Source organism: Manis pentadactyla, chromosome 14 (assembly GCF_030020395.1).
Source record: "Manis pentadactyla isolate mManPen7 chromosome 14, mManPen7.hap1, whole genome shotgun sequence".
Classification (NCBI taxonomy): Eukaryota; Metazoa; Chordata; class Mammalia; order Pholidota; family Manidae; genus Manis; species Manis pentadactyla.
Window position 1 is genome coordinate 63,455,394 of NC_080032.1, and position 22,511 is coordinate 63,477,904.

Below are 22,511 nucleotides of genomic sequence, written 5' to 3' on the forward strand. Positions count from 1 at the left end.
TAGGCCACAAAAAGAGCCTCAGTAAATTCCAAAAGATTGAAATCCTACCAACCAACTTTTCAGACCTCAAAGGCATAAAACTAGAAATAAATTGTACAAAGAAAGCAAAAAGGCTCACAAACATGTGAAGGCTTAACAACATGCTCCTAAATAATCAATGGATCAATGACCAAATTAAAATGGAGATCCAGCAATATATGGAAACAAATGACAACAACAACACAAAGCCCCAACTACTGTGGGATACAGCAAAAGCAGTCTTAAGAGGAAAGTATATAGCAATCCAGGCATATTTAAAGAAGGAAGAACAATTCCAAATGAATGGTCCAATGTCACAATTGTAGAAATTGGAAAAAGAAGAACAAATGAGGCCTAAGGTCAGCAGAAGGAGGGACATAATAAAGATCAGAGAAGAAATAAATAAAATTGAGAAGAATAAAACAATAGCAAAAATCAATGAAACCAAGAGCTGGTTCTTCGAGAAAATAAACAAAATAGATAAGCCTCTAGCCAGACTTATTAAGAGGAAAAGAGAGTCAACATACATCAACAGAATCAGAAACGAGAAAGGAAAAATCACGATGGACCCCACAGAAATACAAAGAATAATTAGAGAGTACTATAAAAACCTATAAGCTAACAAGCTGGGAAACCTAGGAGAAATGGATAACTTCCTAGAAAAATACAACCTTCCAAGACTGACCCAGAAAGAAACAGAAAATCTAAACAGACCAATTACCAGCAACGAAATTGAAGCAGTAATCAAAAAACTACCAAAGAACAAAACCCCCAGGCCAGATTGATTTACCTTGGAATTTTATCAGACATACAGAGAAGACATAATACCCATTCTCCTTAAAGTTTTCCAAAACATAGAAGAGGAGGGAATACTCCCAAACTCATTCTATGAAGCCAACATCACCCTAATACCAAAACCAGGCAAAGACCCCACAAAAAAAGAAAATTACAGACCAATATCCCTGATGAACGTAGATGCAAAAATACTCAACAAAATATTAGCAAACCGAATTCAAAAATATATCAAAAGGATCGTACACCACGACCAAGTGGGATTCATCCCAGGGATGCAAGGATGGTACAACATTCGAAAGTCCATCAACATCTTCCACCACATCAACAAAAAGAAGGACAAAAACCACATGATCATCTCCATAGATGCTGAAAAAGCATTTGACAAAATTCAACATCCATTCATGATAAAAACTCTCAACAAAATGGATATAGAGGGCAAGGACCTCAACATAATAAAGGCCATATATGATAAACCCACAGCCAACATCATACTGAACAGCAAGAAGCTGAAAGCTTTTCCTCTGAGATCGGGAACAAGACAGGGATGCCCACTATCCCCACTGTTATTCAACATAGTACTGGAGGTCCTAGCCACGGCAATTAGACAAAACAAAGAAATACAAGGAATCCAGACTGGTAAAGAAGAAGTTAAACTGTCACTATTTGCAGATGTCATGATATTGTACATAAAAAACCCTAAAGACTCCACTCTGAAACTACTAGAGCTAATATCGGAATTCAGCAAAGTTGCAGGATACAAAATTAACACACAGAAATCTGTGGCTTTCCTATACACTAACAATAAACTAATAGAAAGAGAAATCAGGAAGACAATTCCACTCACAATAGCATCAAAAAGAATAAATACCTAGGAATAAACCTAACCAAGGAAGTGAAAGACCTATACTCTGAAAACTCTAAGACACTCTTAAGAGAAATTAAAGAGGACACTAACAAATGGAAACTCATCCCATGCTCCTGGCTAGGAAGAATTAATATAATCAAAATGGCCATCCTGCCCAAAGCAATATACAGATTCGATGCAATCCCTATCAAATTACCAACAACATTCTTCAATGAACTGGAACAAATAGTTCAAAATTTCATATGGAAATACCAAAGATCCCGAATAGCTTAAGCAATCCTGAGAAGGAAGAATAAAGTGGGGGGGATCTCACTCCCCAACTTCAAGCTCTACTACAAAGCCACAGTAATCAAGACAATTTGGTACTGGCACAAGAACAGAGCCACAGACCAGTGGAACAGAATAGAGACTCCAAACATATATGGTCAACTAATATTCAATAAAAGGGTCATGTACATTCAATGGGGAAATGACAGTCTCTTCAACAGATGGTGCTGGCAAAACTGGACAGCTACATGTAAGAGAATGAAACTGGATCATTGTCTAACCCTATACACAAAAGTAAATTTGAAATGGATCAAAGACCTGAATGTAAGTCATGAAACCATAAAACTCTCAGATAAAAACATAGGCAAAAATCTCTTAGACATAAACATGAGTGACCTCTTCTTGAACATATCTCCCTGGGCAAGGGAAACAAAAGCAAAAATGAACAAATGGGACTATATCAAGCTGAAAAGCTTATGTACAGCAAAGGACACCATCAATAGAACAAAAAGGTATCCTACAGTATGGGAGAATATATTCGAAAATGACAGATCCGACAAAGGGTTGACATCCAAAATATATAAAGAGCTCACACACCTCAACAAACAAAAAGCAAATAATCCAATTAAAAAATGGGCAGACGAGCTGAATAGACAGTTCTCTAAAGAAGAAATTCAGATGGCCAACAGGCACATGAAAAGACGCTCCACATAGCTTGTCATCAGAGAAATGCAAATTAAAACCACAATGAGATATCACCTCACACCAGTAAGGATGGCTACCATCCAAAAGACAAACAACAACAAATGTTGGCGAAGTTGTGGAGAAAGGGAAACCCTCCTACACTGCTGGTGGGAATGTAAATTAGTTCAACCATTGTGGAAAGCAGTATGGAGTTTCCTCAAAATGCTCAAAATAGAAATACCATTTGACCCAGGAATTCCACTTCTAGGAATTTACCCTAAGAATGCAGCAGCCCAGTTTGAAAAAGACAGATGCACCCCTATGTTTATCGCAGCACTATTTACAATAGCCAAGATATGGAAGCAACCTAAGTGTCCATCAGTAGATGAATGGATAAAGAAGATGTGGTACATACACACAATGGAATATTATTCAGCCATAAGAAGAAAACAGATCCTACCATTCGCAAAAACATGGATGGAGCTAGAGGGTATTATGCTCAGTGAAATAAACCAGGTAGAGAAAGACAAGTATCAAATGATTTCACTCATATGTGGAGTATAAGAACAAAAGAAAACTGAAGGAACAAAACAGCAGCAGAAGCACAGAACCCACGAATGGACTAACAGGTACCAAAGGGAAAGGGACTGGGGAGGATGGGTGGGAAGGGAGGGAGAAGGTGTGGGGAAGAAGAAAGGTAGCATTACGATTAGCATGTATAGTGTGTGGGGGGGGTGGCATGGGGAGGGCTGTGCAACACAGAGCAGACAAGTAGTGATTCTACAGCATCTTACTATGCTGATGGACAGTGACTGTGAACGGGTATGTGGGGGGGACTTGCTGAGGGGGGGAGCCTAGTGAACATAATGTCCTTCATGTAATTGTAGATTAATGATACCAAAATAAAATTTAAAAAAAAAAGGTGGGATGTGCTGCTCTGGGGGAAGGTGCCTGGACAGAGCTGAGCTTCTGCAGTGACCCTGCCTGTAGCACTGCCAGACACAGCATTCGCAAAGGGAGAGATCTGAGAGAGCTGATGAAGCTCATCCTAGGCCCCCAGGCGCAGCTGCACAGTATTCTTGGATGTGCCTGGTATCTGTGCCAGCCGCCTGGAGTCCTGTGGGATTAAGAGGTGACTAAGGGGTAACATTGCCCTAAAACTGTGTTTCCCAAGCAAAGGACCCATTCCACTAGCAGTTCGTTCGACACCTTTGGGAGGCTTCTATACTCAGCCTTACATCTCATCAGAGCACCTGGTAGAGTCACTTCCTTTCCTGTTCTCATTGGGCCTCACTGCAGTCCAGCAGAAAACCTCACTCTGCTGCTGGCACGTTCTTAACAGCTGCCCAATGTTTTGCTACTTCCTTTTTAACAAAGAGAATGCAGATCCTGGACTAACACATTGGTTGTTTAGTAATGTTTACTGTCTTTTGTATTTCTTTCCACTGTTACGTGCTATTCATGGTAACTGATAATGTCAGTTTTCCATTTTCAAAAATGTTATGGATTTATATAAAAAGTGACTTGGTTTAGGGTAAATTAATATGCATATAACTGTTTAGCTAGATATGGGGAGAGAGTTTAAAAGTTGGCTCCCAAATGACCCAAGACACGGATACAAATGTTAAAAGTCTGTAAGATTCACAAGACTATCCAAATTGTGGTTGTGGTATGTTTTGCAACACATACACGCACATGGGCACGCACACACATGGAGAATCTAATGAGAATGATGCACCCTCAGGGAGAGAGATCAATTATAGCTGACTATCTGGTTTACTAATAAAGGTCAATGAGATAGTCTTTAACATTTTTTAATTTTCTTGGAAGAATCTTAGCAAATTGCTCTCAGAAATAGATGAGGAACACTAAAGACATTCAGTGTTATAACTGTATGGTCTTATTTTTTGTATCCTAAATATTCTTATCTAACATGACCACCTACCTAACTCCTCAGACTTGCTTCTGCTTTTAAAAATCCATTTTGGCCTCTAAAACTTAATACTTATCTCCCTTGGAGAAAGAATTTGATAGAGGCTCTGAAGGTACATAAGGGTTACACTGTAAACCAAAAGCCACTGGCCTTGAACAGAAGGGCAAAACAGTGTTCTTAAACTGGTCTTTTCAATCTCACCCCCTGGACTTGCAACACTTACAAAGCAGCACTTATAAAGCAAATGATACTCAGTAATACCTAGGCTACCTGGAACCCCCACAATGGTTCTTCCTTTCTTGGATGCCCATATTTTCTTTTTCTAGATAGCTAGGCATTTATGCAAGCTATATTTTACATAAGTATATTGGATGCAAATCTTTCTAAAATAACTTTCCCAAGGTCACACAGTGAGTATACTGTCATGCCTCAATTGAAACCCACATCTGTTAGACCACCTCTGGCCCACAGAGATGTGCTACCTCAACCAGAGTCTAGTTTTTATAATGTATACTACATTCCTCACTGTCAGGCTCAACTGCAGTTTCTGTTTTGACTATGAAAGACTCCTTTTTATTTTCTTGCTGATTTCATGGGTCTCGATGGTGTCACACACAGGGATATTGCCAGGTGCTTGTGCTCTGGATTAGATGGGTCTAATTTATTGAGAGTGGGCTCTAAGAAGGGGAAGATCTGACAATCATAATCATAGTGATTCCTGTGACCAAACTCAAAAATACAACCTGTAGGATTACAAAGAACTTGGAGATGAAGGACCCCAGGGCTTGGTGGAAATACTTCTGCTCTACATCTCTGAATTTAACTACATCATTATGTTGCATAGGCCCTCTAGCTGACTAGAAGCTGAAATGAGGAAAAATCTTTCCAAACAGAAGTGACTTACATTCGGAAGCAGCAGGGACCAGTCTCACTGACTAAAGGAGACACTGATAGAATGTTGGAGTCGAGACGAGAGTACCTTGGAGATGATCACAATGCCATCATTTTCACCAAGAGAGGGGGACAGTAAGACTTAAAGACGTCACTTTCCCCAGAGCTCTAAGTCACTGTGCAATTGCCATCAATTACAATGTGGCATGTTAAATACGCCAGGCATAAAAAAGGAAAATTTAGCCTTTAAGGCAAATAACCTATGTTAATTTCATCTGTTATGGAGCCGATGGACTTGATGGGTAGGGGACATGTCAACACACTGTCCAAACATATGCCTGAGTTCTCGCCTCTCTTACACTCTATAAAAGGCTTCTGGGTCCAGAGTGAATGAGCTAAGTGGTAGAGCAGATAGATGTCCAGAGATGGAAAAAATGGGCCTCTCATGCCCACAATCGGTATACAGTTCCTTCTAGAGCAAAATAACAGTATCTTTGAAGGGCAGGTGTCTTGCCCAGATTTTCAAAGAAGGATGGAGACTCTCCTTTGCAGCAGTGATGAAGGGGCTGGTCTCATAGCTTCAAAGGGACCAGATGTGGCTTTGGTACATCTTTGTGGTCTGTATATTTTCTGGATGTTTGTCCATAACAAATGTGGTCTCTTTCTGAGATGGTAAGCAACTAGAAAACAGCCACCATGTATTTCACCAGCTTTGCTTGACTATCATTGAGTGGCTTTCAATCAGAAACCTGGGGACAGTGCACAGTTTCAGAGGGTTGAGTTTCTTGAGATGACCAGGGTCTGGCTTAAGTGGGAAGGTGGAAGGAAATGCCCTCACATCAGTGTTCCTGTTCTTGCCATTCCTCCTCCAAGAAAAGCACATGCCCAGGGGTCTCCCAAGGCTGCCCCAGTGTGAGGGCAGAAAAACACTCTCCTCATTTAGCCTAATGAGTGGGGCATGATGGTGGGGCCTGATCTGAAGTATGGGATGGTAAAGTGTTATGAGGAAATGGTGAGGATTCTCATTCCTTGAGGTAGGGGTCTCATTAGAAGGGCTTTCTTTCCAAGTAAACTAAGTTTTCTCCAACATAACTTCAGCTCTGTGAGTTTATAAATGGCTCTCTCTGGGGACCTTTCAGACCACCACAGTCCCCATGGAAACAGGTGCCTCTGGTATAGTTTCCCTCGGAGAAAGGAGTTGGGTCATATATCCTCTAATGGTTCCATTCAGCCCAAGAAACCTAGGACTCAGTGACCTTTAAATAGTTTTAGAGAGATTCCAGCTCTTGCTCTTGCCTAACCCTGTAATGCCCCAAGACTCTGGCCAGGGAGCTGCCATCTCTCCAGGCCTTACCTTCTCCATGTGTAAAAACACCTGTGTCAAGAGGGGTTTTGATTAACCCAAGTCAGTCTGTTCTTTGTTTAGAAAAGATACCCACAGCCAAGGAAAATTGGTTCTTTAAATAGAATAATGGCAGAAGGCCCATTACAGACACTGGTGGCAGCCTTCTCTGAAGACACAGACCCAGACACAGCCCGGAAGGAGTCCCACTGCTTTGGGGCCTCTCTGACCACTCTGAACACCTGACCTTTACTGACTCTGAGTTTGGATGGAGTCTGCATCACAGAGAGCACACCCAGTCAGGGGCAGTCTGTTTTGTCTCCCAAACCAAAAATTTGTACTAATAAGACAAAGTGTATTTTTTTTTATTTAATTGGATACAAATTTTGTGCATAAGTTGAAAGAAAAAAAATTAAGACGCTGCTGTTATGCTCTGCATGTGTGTGTCCCCTCCAAAATTCAGAGACTGAAGCCCTGACTCCCCCATGGATGGTGTTTGCAGTTGGGGACTTTGGGAGGTGGTTAGGGTCAGATAAGGTCATGGGGACAGGGCTGCCATCATGGGATTAGCACCCTTATGAGAAGACAACAAGGCAGCAGCACACAAAGGAGAGGTCATGTGAGCAGGTCACATGGAGAAGGCAGACATCTGCAGGCTGGGAAGAGGGCCTCATCAAGGACAGAATCTGCCACACCTTGACCTTGGACTTTATGGCCTCAGAGCTGTGAGAAATAAGTATCCGTTGTTTAAGGCTCCCAGTCCATATTATTTTGTTAGAGCAACCCAAGCTGAGGAAGACAGGCTGGTTAGATTCAGACCACAGTTTTTGTGGGTGTGTGTCTTGAGTAAACAAGTCTCATCTTTTAATATCTAAGCCATCCAAGCAGAGAGGTAGAGGCAGTGGTATTCTCTGCAGTGTGGACACTGTTATTCCTGGTTATATAGCTCAGAGCCTGGCTCTCTGGCCCTTAAAGAATATTCTGTTAGCTGTTTATTATTCTTAAATTCCTTTGCTCCTTAAACAAGCCACAGTGAATTCTAATGTCCCCAACTAAGAACCCTGGCCAGTAACATGAACAGACAGAGTTGGAAAGAAAGGGATTAAACAAGTTTCTTTATTGCAGGATTTCTCAAAACCATTAATATTATGTGCACAGAAAATCTCCAATGGGGAGACAGCATCCTCGCCTAACCCTACAGGCCTGTTGAATATCTGCCTCCCAGAATGGTTGCTTTTGCAAGTGGTTGGCAAAGAACCCTGAGTCAGTGCAAACTGTCTATCCTGTCCTCCTACACAGAATCAGCCCAGCCAATAAGAGTTACCTCTGATCACCTCGGTCACTCCCTGGCTCTCTGGTGCTAGGCTAGCTGAAAATATCCTCTGAAACAAATTATTCTTTAACACCAAAAAGCAATAGCAATGACAGGCACAGGTTACATTTTTCTTTGACCTGAAGGTAGATGTTCGGTTATTGCATCCCCCTTTCTTTTAGGTCTGTGAGTCAGTGTTTATTGTCATGATTATCTTAATACAAAACCTAAATGAAAGAAGTCTTCTGAAGTCCATTTAAGCCATGTGGGAGGGGAAAGAGAATCCACATGAAAACCCATCCCGTGTTTCACCAGCTATGCATCCTTCTCCTCCTAAGATCATCTATTCCACAGTTTCTTAGAGATTTTTCTAAACGATTGCATTGCGTTTAAAACTTTCCTATTCCTCTATCCACTATATTGAAAGTCTCCTTTGCTGATTCACCAGGAAGACAGGTAGCATAAAACTGTACTTTGAGGCCAGCAGTACCTTATTTCTGGCTCTGCTGCTCAGTCATTATGTGCACTAAACAAGTGCTTGAGGTTTCTGAGCCTCAAACATCCCAAATCAGACTGGCAAACAAGGCTTTGCCTCACAGAGAAAGTTATGGGTAAGTGGAAGAGGAGTCAGTAACCAAGCTGGCTTAGAAGAGGACAAGCCAGGAAAATCCTACGGGAAGTCTGGGCCTGCTGGGTGGGGCCCTGGCACCAAGAAGAGAGCTAAGAAAAATTTGTTACGTACGGGACTCCGATTTCAAAGATGTTGTTCTGAATCAGCTGCTTCCCCAGCATGATGATGCTGAGCTGGATGCAGAGCTCCATGAGGCAGCCCCCTGGGGCACACTGCAGTGGGGAGAGGAGGGAAGGCGGTCAGACCACGCGCCCCTCAGAGAAGCAAGGGCTTGGAGAAGCTGTGCTGCGGTGGGGCAGGAAGGGCTGGGGCTGCGAGGGGCTGTGTGTACCTACCTCTTCCATGCGGTAACCATCAAACACATAGACATAGCTTCCAGGCCGGCCCACAAACCTGGAATTAAGACATGAGGGAAGAGTTAGGGAAAGAGAAAGTAGGGCAGCTTACAGGCACGCCTTCAGAGTAGAATAGCCACCACTCAAAATACTCCAGGTAAAGTTCTGGCCAGGAAGGTGCTAAATCACCCAGGGCCAGGAATCGATACCGCTCTCAGCTAGCAAGTATCTATAACCTAGCCTTCACCTCTTAACTGGTGAAATGCCAGGGGATGGGGCCCAAGGCTGGAGTTGGTGTGCGGCTGGGAAGGTCACAAGTACATGTGTGTGTGTGTGTGTGTGTGTAATAACTTCCGAGCCTAAACACAATGGAATTTGGATTCTCTAAGTGTATTAACTGTGTACCTTCTTCCCTCAACTAATGCCAAGAATTGAGTCTGATTGCAGCTGCTCAGTGAGGGCCTCTGATTTCCCAGGAAGCAAAGGGTGAGATGGACTACAGTTGCAAGTACAGATTTCTGGTATCAGAAAAGAAAAATCTAGACTTTTAATTGCAAATATTCAAAGGAATAGAAGAAGACTGCCTCTTTCCTCTTCTATGTAGGGTCTATTTTATTGGGCGATAAGAAGACTGTGCAAAGGTGTGAGGAGGAAGCAGAGAGGTAAAAGTCAATCATGGAACCAGACAGGTAATGGGAAGAACCCTACTCACTTGAAATGTCATCCCTCAGCCACCTGTTGACATCCTGTTCATCTACTTAAGGGTCAGCTTAAATCTTTCCGTCTCTGTGGCATCTTCTTCTTGTCTTTGCTCATCAGGAAGTATTTTCCCAACACCGTGCCTGCACCTCTCTCACAGCACATACTGCAGAGTATAGTGTCAGCATGCCACACATTTATCTAAAGGTCGGGACACTACTTTTTGCCTGGAACATGATATGTATGCAGTTCACTATTGGTATTAAATCTGGACAGAAAGAGCCAATGATGTATATACTCGTTAATACGGACAGTCTCTCTGCTCCTAGAATTTCATGAGAGTCAAGGGTAAAGGTCCTGGAAAGGGGGTTGTCATTAGGTCACAAACACATTTATAAGAAATTATCGAGTATGAACAATGATAGTTCTTGCTATCAATACCTGCTTGATGAGCTTTCTGCTTCAGGGAAGCTTTCCTGACCCAGTTAATGTCTACTGGGAAATCTCCCTGTTGGTAAACAACTGGTGGGACAATGAAAATTATTTATCAGAAGTGATTTTCACATCTAGACCTGTTATATAAGAAAGAATGTGACTGGCCTTTGTTGCTGGCTTCTGGAAGGAGCCTCTAAGTCTTGAGATTTCCCAGTATGAATGTCTGTTTTTCCTGGTGGGCCCCAGGACTAAACCTGAATTTATGCTAATGAGATCACTCAGGATGGGGAGGCCCTGCCAGAAAAATCAACTACATGATTAGAAGCTTGGGGCACTGATAGCAGCCTGACCCCAGGGGAAGAGGGGGACTGGGGAAAGAGTTCAATCACATGGCGAACGATCCAATCATTCACGCCTGTGTAATGAAACCTCAATAAAAACTCTGGACACTGAACTTGGATGAGCTTCCTGGTTGGTGGTACACATCAAAGTGCCAGGAAGTAAAGCACCCTGAGCACATGGAAGCTGCTACTGAGAACTGTCCTGAACCTCACCTGATGTACCACGTGCCACATCCATTTGTTTGGATTTGTTTGTCTTTCCTATAATGAAACTGTAATTTTAAGTATAGCACATTTCTGAGTTCTGGGAGCCATTCTATCAAAGTATCCAACCTGAAGGGTAAGTGGATCAAATCACAAGTGTCCTCGGAACCCCAGATCTTGCAGCTAGGGCCTGCAGTGGGGGCTGTGCTGTGGAAGACTTGGCCTGTAATCGTGGAGCCTGCCTTAACTCAGGGTAGTTAACATCAGGATTGGATTGCAAAACCTAAGAGCCATTGGCTAGATGTCAAATTCCCTGCAGCCTCATCCTCAAATTTGGGAGACAGATTCTCTAAGACTCACCCTTTGGGGACCAGAGTCAAACCCTGGAGAGTGTCCCTGGTTATCGGAATCTGAAGATGCTAATCACAAATGACTGAGTGCTAATACCACTGCCTCACGAACTGCTACGTGGGGTGGGAGTGGGGAAAGCGTGTGAGGTGACACTGAGGACAGGCTGACTCCGGAGTAGGACCCAGCCTTGCCCTTCCATGTGTGATACCGCTATACTCACCTCCCCTTGAAGAAGGCCACGTAGAAGATGGGCGAGTAGGCATTGACAAACTTCAGCAAGAAAGCTTTGAGTATCAGGCGCTCTTCAAAAGTCTGTTCTGTTTTGGGAACCTCTGAAAGAGAAGAGCAGAGCTGAAAAGACTGAGACGGATTTCTCACCTTGCCAGGATTTGAACGCTATGACGTGAGCCATTGTCTTCCACTTACTCCTGCAAACAGAAACCAAGAGACCCGTTTCTCTAGCACATTAGAACTGAATCCATCAGGATGGTCCCAGATGGCTTACTAGGTGATATGAAGCTACAGAAAGCAAAGGATCTATAGGATCATCGCCTGTCCTTCCACCTCCCTCCTCTTATCCACTCGAGCAATGGTCTCACACACCCCTCAAAGAGGGGTCTGGGCAGAACATCCTCCTACCACCCTTGCTTCATCAAGGGAATTCAGCTCATACCTGCACAATTGCCACACCAATAGGTTTTACTTGAACAGAAGTCCCTGACTAAAAAGGCTTGTTAACCACTGCACTAGGGTCAGGAGGCAGCAAAGATTTGTTTTGAGCACCTGTGTTCCTTCTTCATTTTTAGCAGGAAAGCCTTTCATCCATGTGCTCTTGAACAGACTGAGACACCTTGCATTCACTTCCCCAAGTGATGAAGGGCCGTCAGATGAGTGAAACAACACAACCTGAGCTCAGTGTCTCAAACCCGGGGGTCCAGCCCCAGGGAGTTCACTCAGATCCAGGCAGAGGAGTCAGCCAGTGTTCCCAGTAGGACCCTGAGAAACAGTGAGAGCATAGCCCTTACTGGTGCCTTCAGAAGACACAAGACCACGGGATGCTCTGATGGGCAGCCATGCAGAGTGGGGACTCCAGACCAGGACAAATGGCTCAGCAAAGATAAAAGGTCACCGGCCCACTTCAGGGGCAGAAGGGAAGCGCTAACCCTGCATCATGTGCACTGATAAGTGCCACCTGGAAGTGTGCTGAACACAGCACCTAAGAGCCAGGGCCATGCTGGCCGGGGAGCGCTGTGTCCCTGCGAGGCTGGGACCTGGGCCCGCCTCACTCACACGTAGCTTTTGTAGGAATCATTGGAAAAGTAGACACAAGACCCTGTTTCCTCCCCTGGAATGTCCTTCCCCAACGCATCTCCTCATGTATATATCCTCACATCTAACATTCAGATCAAATGTTGCCCATAATCTGTTTCCCATAGCCTTCCCAGATGCCTCCAGCTGGTAGTAATCGCTCTCTTTTCTTCTATAGTATTTATTATTTCTCTGTATTAATTACCTACAACCATGTCTTGAAAATCATAATCATATTAGCTTTCATTGGTGGTGCATGTCTTAGTTTGGGTTCCCTGCTTAGTCAAGGATTTGGGGGTAAGTAGTTTTATTTGAGAAGTGCTCCCAGGTAGCCTGGAGAGGGCATGGAGTGGTGAGACAGAGAAGGAAGGGAAGACAAGATGGGTGTGTTCCCGCACCATGGAATGCTGCAGGCAACTTGGGGTCAGTCCCCTAGGACCTGCTAAGAGACTGTGAAGCACCCCTTCAAACTACACTGAGGGTGAGCGCACAGTTCTGCATTGGTTGAAGGTGACAGCTGGGCTTGACTCCTGCACTGCCAGTTTGTCCTGTGTGAGGCTGAGCAAGCTACCAAAACAAGAGAATGCCCAGGGACAGAGCTACAGGGACATGCACAGCAGGGTGGCCAAGTGGGTGTCCACGCTGCACAAGAGTGTCTGCTCCAAGCTACCCTACAAGGGCCGCTGCACACAAGTGTGTGTTTGCTGTCTCGTTTCATCCTCACCTACCAATGTGGGAGAGGTAGTATGACTCACTTTTATGAATAAGGGAACTGAAGTTCAAAGAGGATAGAGCCCTGCCCGAGATCATAGCCAGTAAGTGACAGAGTTGAGATTTGAACCCAGATCTCCCTGTCTGAAGAGTTTTTACTACACACTTGAAATCCCATTCTCTGGTTGATTAATGGTTACATCACATGACCTCTTTCACCTCCCCACCCCCATCCCAGGTCTAACACGACACATCTAAGAAATACTTGTCACTGCTTGGTCTACAGTCACTGAGCACTGGCTGTGTGCCAGGCACCATGCCAGGATGGGGGAAGACTCCATCACTCCCTTCACGGAGCTTCATTTAACAAGGTCTCCATGAAAACCTTTTGCAGACTGCTAAGCCTCCTCCAGACTTCTTCTGTGAGTGGCATGGTGCACCTCCCCTGGCACCATGGCAGAGGGGCATCCTGGAGAGAAGAAGGCTGCATTTCCACAAGCTGTTTTTCCACAGAGCACAGTGAGCCCCTCATTCATCTGCAACCTTGGAACAGTCTTGAGCATAAGAGATGATGCCCAACAGCACCAGTGGTGGCCCACCCCTGAGCAGAGACCTTCCAAGGAGACCTCCACAGGCAGAGGGGACCCATGGGGACCCATGATTCTGGGAGGGGTCCTGAGAATGGGAAAGCTTAGAGCACCACTACTGTTACAGTATTGTAACACTGTAACCACCATTACAACTGCGGGCCTGGCCTGGATTTCTCACTAAGGCTGAAAGGGCCTGCAGAAATGAGAGTTCCTCACATGTCCTAGTCCCATGAGCCTGAGAAGCACGGCTCCTACACGGCCAGTGACACTGAAAACTGGCTTGCTCTCCAAGCCCCGCTCATCCTGAAGCCCACTTTAGTTTGCTTATATTGACAAGGAGTCCTAGAAGCCCCCACAGGCCATGCTGAACCCACAGAGCACCCTGCCACCCTATCTATGGCCCACCTGTATATTGAGGGGAGTGATTATTTGCTTGTTTTTCTCAGAGATGGCTGTAGGTGCAGATTTTAGCATCGGACACATCTGAGTTCAAACACAGAATGTAATTAGAGGAATGAACTTAAATACAAAAGGCAATGGCACCTGCCTCGAGGGGCTGCCCCGAAGGCAGGGTGGGCACACATACAAGGCCATCAGCCTGGCACTTGGCACCTGACAGACCTCAGTAAATGACAGTCCCTGTTGTCCCAAAAAACATCACCACTGTCACCCTCCTCCTCTTCCTCCAAGCCCAGCAGCCCTCTTTCTACAGCACAGCTGGGCCATCTGTGGCCAGATATTTGCGTAGATGCCTAGTCTGACCATCACTTCCATGTTGATTACTGATCACTTTCTACCAATGAATGGTGAGCATGACTGGCAGGTGACTCTCCTGGTACACAGCTGGGAAAGTCGAATCCATACAGCCTGTCCCCACCCCAAGGAACTCCATGGGCCAGGCTTCCTGAGGTCCTCCGGGCGAGTTTGGAAACAAGCATTGCCTGCTAAGCCATCTGGGGACACCATCATGATTCGGTAGGGGATAAAGGTGGGAAGGTCTGCCGTGATATCCCTCAGCTGGCAGACAGTTCTGAGGTTTCCTCCCCACCACACCTGGACGGACACACACAGACCCCCAGGAGATGGTCCTGGCCAGTCCCACACTGCCTTGCCCCGGGAGCTCTGGATAATGATTTGTACTCATCATTTACACTTAACACAGCCTCTTCTGTGGTTTCTTCTTTAGTTTATGTACATTAGCAAAGCCCTCTAAGGCCTTTCCCCTTAGAAATCCTGGCAAAGAGGCTGGTGCCTCCCGTTGGGATTTATGCTTATCAAGGCTTCCCTGGGCTCCAGATCCGCACCCCCTTCTGCAGCCTTGATGAAAGACAATGTTGAGGCCCAGGAAATGCGTGCCATGCTTTTCTAAGGTCACATTTCTAAGGTCACTCATAACTCTGAACCCCTATGCAGCTGTTAACCCTACACCTGCCCCACCCCCACCAGGTAGAGTCTGGATGGCATTTTTTATAATGAACAAAGTCAGAGAAGATACACCTTCTGGTGGACCACAGCTGCTGCCAGATGTACTCTACTGGGCATACTTACTGCATGAAGGAAGGAAGGAAGGACATGAAACAAACATTACCTGCAACAGTAAAACATTATTTGCCACTTACTAAAAATTTCCTGCCACATTCCAAGGAGGGCAAATTCTAAGGTGGGACCTTTGTCTGCTGAGCAGAATAGTGTATATGAATATACAAGAAAGGCGGCAGCCCAAAGGGAGAAATTTCCCTACATAGGAGATGGGGGTGTTGGACCCAGAAAAGGCTAGAGCCAGGGCAACAGGAGAGGAAGGACCGAGAGGAGATGAGGTGAGGTGGCGGCTGCCAAAGGAGAGATGTAAGTGACAGGTGGGCGGAGGGCGGAGGGGGAAGGGGCAGAGGTGCCCAGTGGGAGTTCTCATTAACTTCTGCTGGGCAATGTGTAGTGTGACCGCTCATTTGCCTCTGCATGAATCTTCAATAAAGATTCCTTGAACCCGCTTTTCTTGCCAGGGCTCATGGTATCCTGGATTTGTCTTGACAGAGGAACGTGCCCAATTCCTCGGACTGAGTCCTACTTTGAATTGGGCACAGGGGCATGGACAGAGATGGCCCAGGGTACTCTTCTGTATCTGGGTTATAAAGGAGAGAGATTGGGGAGACAGAGACAGAGAAAAAGGAGGATAAGGGGAACAGAGGGGAGGAGGAAGGGGGAAGGGAAGGAAGAAGGGAGGGAGGGAGGCAGGGAAAACTTCTCAATAAGAATTTGAGCCTCTGCCCAGGTTGCCAGAGGCAACCAATTCAACAGTAACTTAAACACATCTCATCTCTCACTTTTAAATATTCTGGGGATAAGAAAATTAAAGCTGATGTCACCCAAAAAATAAGTGATCAGGTCTGAGATGCTGAAAATTTGGAAAGCTGACTTGTAAATGTTGCTAGAAAGGGATTAAGAATGAGGTATGGAGAGGCACGTGTCTTTGATTTTCTTTTATAATCTCCTTTGAACTCTTTGTGCTCAGATCTCCCAGGCCCTACAGGAATTTCCTCCGAGTTCTCTGGAAAGAGAATCTGGTCCTTTCAGAGTTCTTCGCCCCAACTGGAAATGAGCAGCTCCCTTCCTCCATGCTGATAAATCATGGGCCTGGTTATTATTTATTAGTTTTATTTCTAAAAACAGCCTTCACCTGTGCTTTTAGGGCCATGAGCCACCATAAATAATGGGCATTTCCAATAAACAATCCAAACCCACTTGATAGGCCCCTAAATCAGTCGGGCGCCCCCACTGCCACGAGGCTCTGTGACCATGCTGTGCGCTTTGCGAGCCTTCTGGGGAAGGAGGCCTTCAGGGAGCACCTCACAGGGAGGGAGAGGGTTGGGGTTATGGCAGCGTCAAAGCCCTGGAGCTGCGGCTTCTGTATCTCCTTCAGCAGCCAAGGAAAGGAGCCTCGCCTGCCTCTGACAAACTGTGGGGCTGAAGAAATGGAGCAAGTCTTCTCGGAGCCCACTGGGGTGCCCCCAGGGCAGGTGGGGCAGTCTGCACCTCAGGGCACTGGGCAGGACCCCTCACAAGACACAGACCTCTGGAGTTGTCTGAATCCAAGCCCCATGAGAAAACAGCCCTGAGCTTGTGTTCCTTACTGCGAATACAGTGCCTTTGGGTGCCGATTGCTGTAAGGATGCAAAGGAGGGGACTCAACATGGAGAGAGTGTGAGTAGGTCGAAGGTAACCCCCCCCCCCCGGTCATTCACATGTTCCTGAAATGCCACCTCCCCCAGCAAGCACCCCCAGGTTGAATAGAGGCCATCTTAGGGTTCCACCTGCTCCCAATCTGCTGAAGCAGATTTCCGACAGAGGGCAGACACTGTCTCAGATCAGGAAGGACGATTCCTGTGCAGAGCCATTACCCAGCCACTTTTCTTTTACATGTTGAACCTCTGCAGCATTGTGTCATGAAAAAATATGAGACCAAGTGACCGAGCTGTAAACTGCCTTGGGAGATAATTAGTATGAAAGCCCCAGTGAGACCCAGGGGGCCAGCTCAGAACTCAAAGTCCCCAGAGCTCCCTTCTAATCATATGGAAACAGCATGGCCAGCAAGAGGATGCCAGCTGCAGAACCTGAATTTTAGAAAAGCAGCTCTCCCTAACTGGTGTCCCCACCCCGCCAGCAGATCTGTAATGGAGGCAACAAAGTAAAATGAGGACATGCCCTAGTGTATATTTCAGGAAGTGCCAGCCCTGCACGGTTTGGGGCAGAAGACGGAGGGCCTGGGCCTGTGCAGCTGAGCAAGGACGCAAAGGCACCTGCCCCTCTCCCTGCCCAGTCCCCCAGGGCAGACCCGGCTTTGGCAAGCAGCAGAGTTTTCTGACACCCAGCCACCTGGCCTTCCCTCCATCCATGAGTGTGTGTATGAGTGTATGTGGAGGAAGGGGTGCGTCTCCACCTCCCCTGCGAGTTGTTGCCTTGTTTGTGCCCTGGGGTGGGAATCACCCTACAGAAGCCAGCCGGCTGGGTCATTAGGCAGCAGAGGATTGCCTAAGGGAGCTGAGAACCCTGCCAAGACCTGGAGAGTAAGGATGGGTGTTCCTGAGATATTCCTGAAGCCCTGGAGAGTTTCTCAGCACAAGGATTGCTCCTTAGAGCCAGGAAGGCGACTCTTGCTCTAGGACAAAGGGCTATAATACCTACTATGCTGTCTAGCGGCCTAGCCCAAGGTGACAGAACCTTTTAAGGTTAAAGGAATTTTGGAAGGAAGCGGCTGGAGAGAGAGAGAGAGAAAGAGAAAGAAAAATTCATGAGGCCACCATACACCGCCCACTATGTGCCAGGCACTATACAGGCATGTGACATGGATTCCCCATTTGATTGTTCCAACTGCCTATGAGGACTTTCTCCCCATACAGTAATAGAAGGAGGGAGGGAACAGGAAGGCACGACCGGTTCTTGACCCCAGATGCTCCCATGACACCACCGATGGGTCATCTCGCAAACGTGCACCCTGGTCTGGAAACCAAGACCCCAGTGCACAGGAAGGAAATAATTCCATCCCCACTCCGTACCGTCACATCTTCTCAGGGAAAGACACCTCAGAGCAGATGTTTATACCTTTACCATCATGACCTTTTTTTATTCAACAAATATTTATCAAGCGACTGTGTTGAAAAGATGAAATGGGATAACAGACTTTTTTTTCAGTTTAGAAACCTTTGGGAGCATCAACATCACAAAGAACACAATGCTCGTGTTCGTATTTCATCCCCTTTCCAGGCACAGACTCTGGACAGAATGGAGTCCTGGACAGCGGTTAACAGCCTGGAGGAGGTTGAACTTCCTGGGGGATGGAGGGAGCTCCGGTAGAAACAGGGGACGCAGCGTCACAGGGCGGAAAATGCTTCCTGGCCCCGTACAGAGAGAATTGGCCAGACAGTGTGTACAAGGGAGGTGCTCCCGAAATACTTGTTAGTGAGCTTTCGATTGCCAACCGCTCTGTGCATCCTCCGCCTATACAGCTGGGTGGAGCTGTGTGAGTAAAGTGAAAGAAAGTAACGCGAATGGACAGCAGGCAGACATTGCCGCATCGCCACTGAGTCCCCCTGCCTCTCTCCCCTCCTTCCTGCCCACGTATCAGTGATCTCTTCAACGTCACATCTTCCTGCCTCTCTCCACCCCGTGGACCCCACATCCCTGCTGGAATAATTCTGCAGACATACAGCTCCCATCGCGCCACTGTCTTCAAACGCTCCTCCATGATACTGAGTCAGAAGCCATTGAGGGGATGGGGACAGGTTTCCCTCCTGATGTTCCCCCTGCGCCGGGAGTCATTCATCTCGATGCTCTGCCTTAGCGCCCCCGCCCCACTCGTTCCTTGTGGTGAGAACAGGGTGAATAGCTCGTCTTAGGGGTCAGCCTGAGAGGTGACACTGGCACTCCTCAGCGGGGAGCTTCGTGCTCCCACCAGGGCTTAGGAGCCACCGAGCTGCCCTGTCCACAGTTGCTGGCAAGAAAGGGTCTGTCTGGAATCCAGTGTTAGGAAGCCTGTTTGGCTCTCCTGTTGAGCTGCTTCCTCCAATGTAGCCATTTTCATCTTCAAAGGTAAAATTCTGGCTGTTGTCTACATCTGTCTTCACCTTGTTTCTCAGCTGGTTCAATAGTCAGGCCAGAGAGGTGGGTACTTTGTTGGAAGCCCTCTGAACTCCAGCAAACATTTTTCCATTGTCTATGGCAATAAGCAAAGTCCTCAGCCCAGCATTCAAAGTTTTCCACCAAAAAACTCAGTTCTGGGCCCAGTTTCCACTAGGCAGTGCCCTAGGCATGCACGGACCCTAGAGCAACCGCCACACCAGCTCCACTGGCATCTCAGATGTGCTTCATGTGTTCTTTCTTCCTCATGCTGAGCTCTGCTCCTTCGGCCCCCCTGGCAGTCGGGCCCACTAAACCCTACCACTGTGCAGGCCCAGCCCAAGGGCCACTTCTCGGCATGCCTTTCCTGACCCCGATGGGTCTGATTGCCCCCTTCAGGGCTGTATTTCTCATTCTGCTTCCTTGGCCAGGAGCCCGCCTCTCCTCCCACCACTCCCTCCCACTCTGCACCTGCCTGTCTGACTACCACTTGTGCCTGAGCTCTCCAACTGGATGCCTTCACGTCGGAAGCCTCCCTGAGACCCCAGGAGCACGGGATGCACCTCCTAAGTACCTCTGTAGAAGCCCATATACAACTAACTGCACTACAGGAAAATGATTCTCTACTTCATTTTCTCCAGTATCATACAGTGGAACACAGATAACACTTACAAATGCACACATGCCTAAAGAGAACAGGACTGCTCCTCAAGATGGGAAATGGCCTACATCCACACAGAAACCAGAAGGTAATGCCCACCGCGAGTAGAGGCCTTTAGCTGGAATTAGTGAAACCTTTTCAGAATTCTCTGACCCTCCAGGGAAGGCCCTCGTGAAGAGGGGTTATCCTATCAAGTGTCTGGCTTCTAACTGGCCAGTGAATTAAAGGTGTCATCATATCATTAGTTCAACTTCCATGAGCTTAGTGAAAGGCTGCCACACCTGGTCCCCAGATTCAACGTGGGAAAGGGGTGCATCCAGGCCACCCAGGGTAAGTACAGTGAGGACAGGGTCTCAGCTCTCAGCCCTCCCCCATCCAATGAGCACAAACGCCAGCGCAGTGCCCAGGCAACAGCAGGTCACGGCTCAAATGACATGTCTGAGTGCTGAGGCCACCGCATTTTTCTCACTGGCTCGAAGCTTGGGAAGTCTGATATTCCTCTTTGAAGTCTGCTCAGCACATGGGGAATGTGTGGATTTTCTGGGGCCTCTGACAATATGGGGAGAGATAAGACCCTGTAGGGCTCAAGTATCAAGAGGCTTTCTCAAGTTCGTAAATGCTGCTGGGAAAGTGCAGAGGGCTACAGCTCTGCACATGTGAACAGGAAGGGTGAACCTGTCTTGCTTCTAGGTTAGGCACAAAGAATAGATGCCATGGATTGTTCTTAGGGGGCCGTGGGGCCATCAAGGGCTGGAAGACTATTGACCGAGAATTTACAAGAAGGACTTCTGTCTGAGGGGAGGCCCTTGGCAGGCCCTGGGGGTATATAACCACTGACTTCCTCACTTATCCAATTAAAATGCACTGTGTGAAGCACCTTGTTCCCATTCCTTTCTTCATTTTGGGTGGTTACCACCAAAAACCTTGCACACACTGAACTGACCACACTCAAGGTGGCCTAGCATAGACACGGGATTTGGCAACACGGTACCGATCTTGGTGAGCCACTTGGCCACAGCGCCGTAGATCTCGTCCAGGATGAGGATGACTACGAGGTTGATGATGACCGCTGTTGCTGTCACTGTCACCCGGACATTGGAGCGTGTGGCCTTGTTGAGAGACAGAGCGGCTGCAGTCGTGATGCGATACACAATGACCCCAAAGACAATGGAGAAAGTCAGGGCAATCTGTTCAGGAGAAAAAGGGAGAGTCACACATCAGTGGACAATTATCTAGCCCCTATTATTTGCTCAGCCAGTAGTACTCTCTGCTGTGTCTGGTCTTACTAATCTGGAGTCCACTGGTTGGCCACAAGGAAACTGAAAACCCCCTGAACGCTTGTGTAAATTCCAATGTAGGTGCATGTTCCAGGGGAGAATGCTTCCAATTTCATCAGATCCCAAATGACCTATGATGCACACCCAAAATGAAGAAAGGAAACACCAGATACTGCCATGTACACAACTCGGATCATGTGATTTCTTTCATTAGGGAGCTCTCATCTACTGCAGCAGTAAGACAAACCATAGTAAATGCCACCTGAGGATGTATTAAGTGCTAAGTGAAGAGTATAGTTGTCAAAGGGCCTGAGAGTACAGGGCCAGGTAGATTTGGGTGGTCAGGAAACGGTCTGAGGAGCAATGGGGTTCATACTGGGCCTTCAATGAGGGGAAATAGGGAGCCACTGAGGGTGTTTGAGCTGAGAAGTGGTGAGTTAGAGCTTAGTGGGGTAGGTGTGAGAAGGTTTCCCAAAAGAGAAAAATGGGAAAAGAACCAGGAGGGAAATCTTTAGACTCTCAGTCCTCAGGATGAGCAAAATATCATGCTAAGATTTCTCTACCAGGCAATTTGGAGGAGGACTTAGATTTCTCATTTGGTGCAGAAATCTCTGGCTGCTATGTTTAAAAGGAAAGTTTACCAGACACTTGACCTGGAACCCCACCACCACCACCACCATCACCACCACCTGCCCCGTTTCTTCTTTCCAGAACCTAAGAATGGAGCCACACTCTCCCAGACAGGCTGCCTCTCCTCTCCCACCACAGCCCGGGAAGGGCCATTTCCACAAAGCAGGGATGTCAGAAAAAAGTGCTCTGGGCCAGCCTTCTAGAGGTAGAGGGAGGTAGGGGCTGCTGGGTGTATAACCTGCCTAGAGCAAAATTCTCATTTGTTTCAGGCACCTGATATCTTCTTTCTTAGAATTCTTTCTTCAAAGGAGGCTGTTTGGGTCATATTTCCTCTGGGGGCAGGGAATGGGGGTTGGGGGCTCTAGTTGTGGAGGGCTGAATGGAAATCACAGAAGAGAAAGGGGAGATAAAAAGGTTCCCTCTGAAAAAACAGACTGTCCTGGACTGCACATTCCCTCCTTAGAGAAGAGGGGAAGGGAGAAGAGGGAGGGGTGGGAAGGCTAGGGAGGAGAAGGGAGAGGGGGTCTCCGGCTTGGCATTGCTTTGCAAGCAGGGCAAATGATGCTCTGGTGGGCTGCAAATGGGAAATGGGTTTCAGCTGCGTCAAGGTACGGAAGTCTC

General features: G+C 46.8%; 1 protein-coding gene across 2 annotated transcripts in view; it reads right to left on the bottom strand.

Moving 5' to 3' along the window:
* ANO2 (anoctamin 2) overlaps positions 1-22,511 on the bottom strand; it is a 283,607-nt gene that overhangs the window by 40,953 nt on the left and 220,143 nt on the right. For both annotated transcript variants that reach the window (XM_057491702.1, XM_057491703.1), the window contains exons 14-17: positions 20,975-21,170; positions 11,324-11,435; positions 9,074-9,131; positions 8,850-8,950 (exon numbers count right to left, since the gene is read on the bottom strand). In XM_057491702.1, coding sequence (XP_057347685.1) covers positions 8,850-8,950; positions 9,074-9,131; positions 11,324-11,435; positions 20,975-21,170 — 467 coding nt within the window. The remainder of the gene's footprint in view (positions 1-8,849; positions 8,951-9,073; positions 9,132-11,323; positions 11,436-20,974; positions 21,171-22,511) is intronic.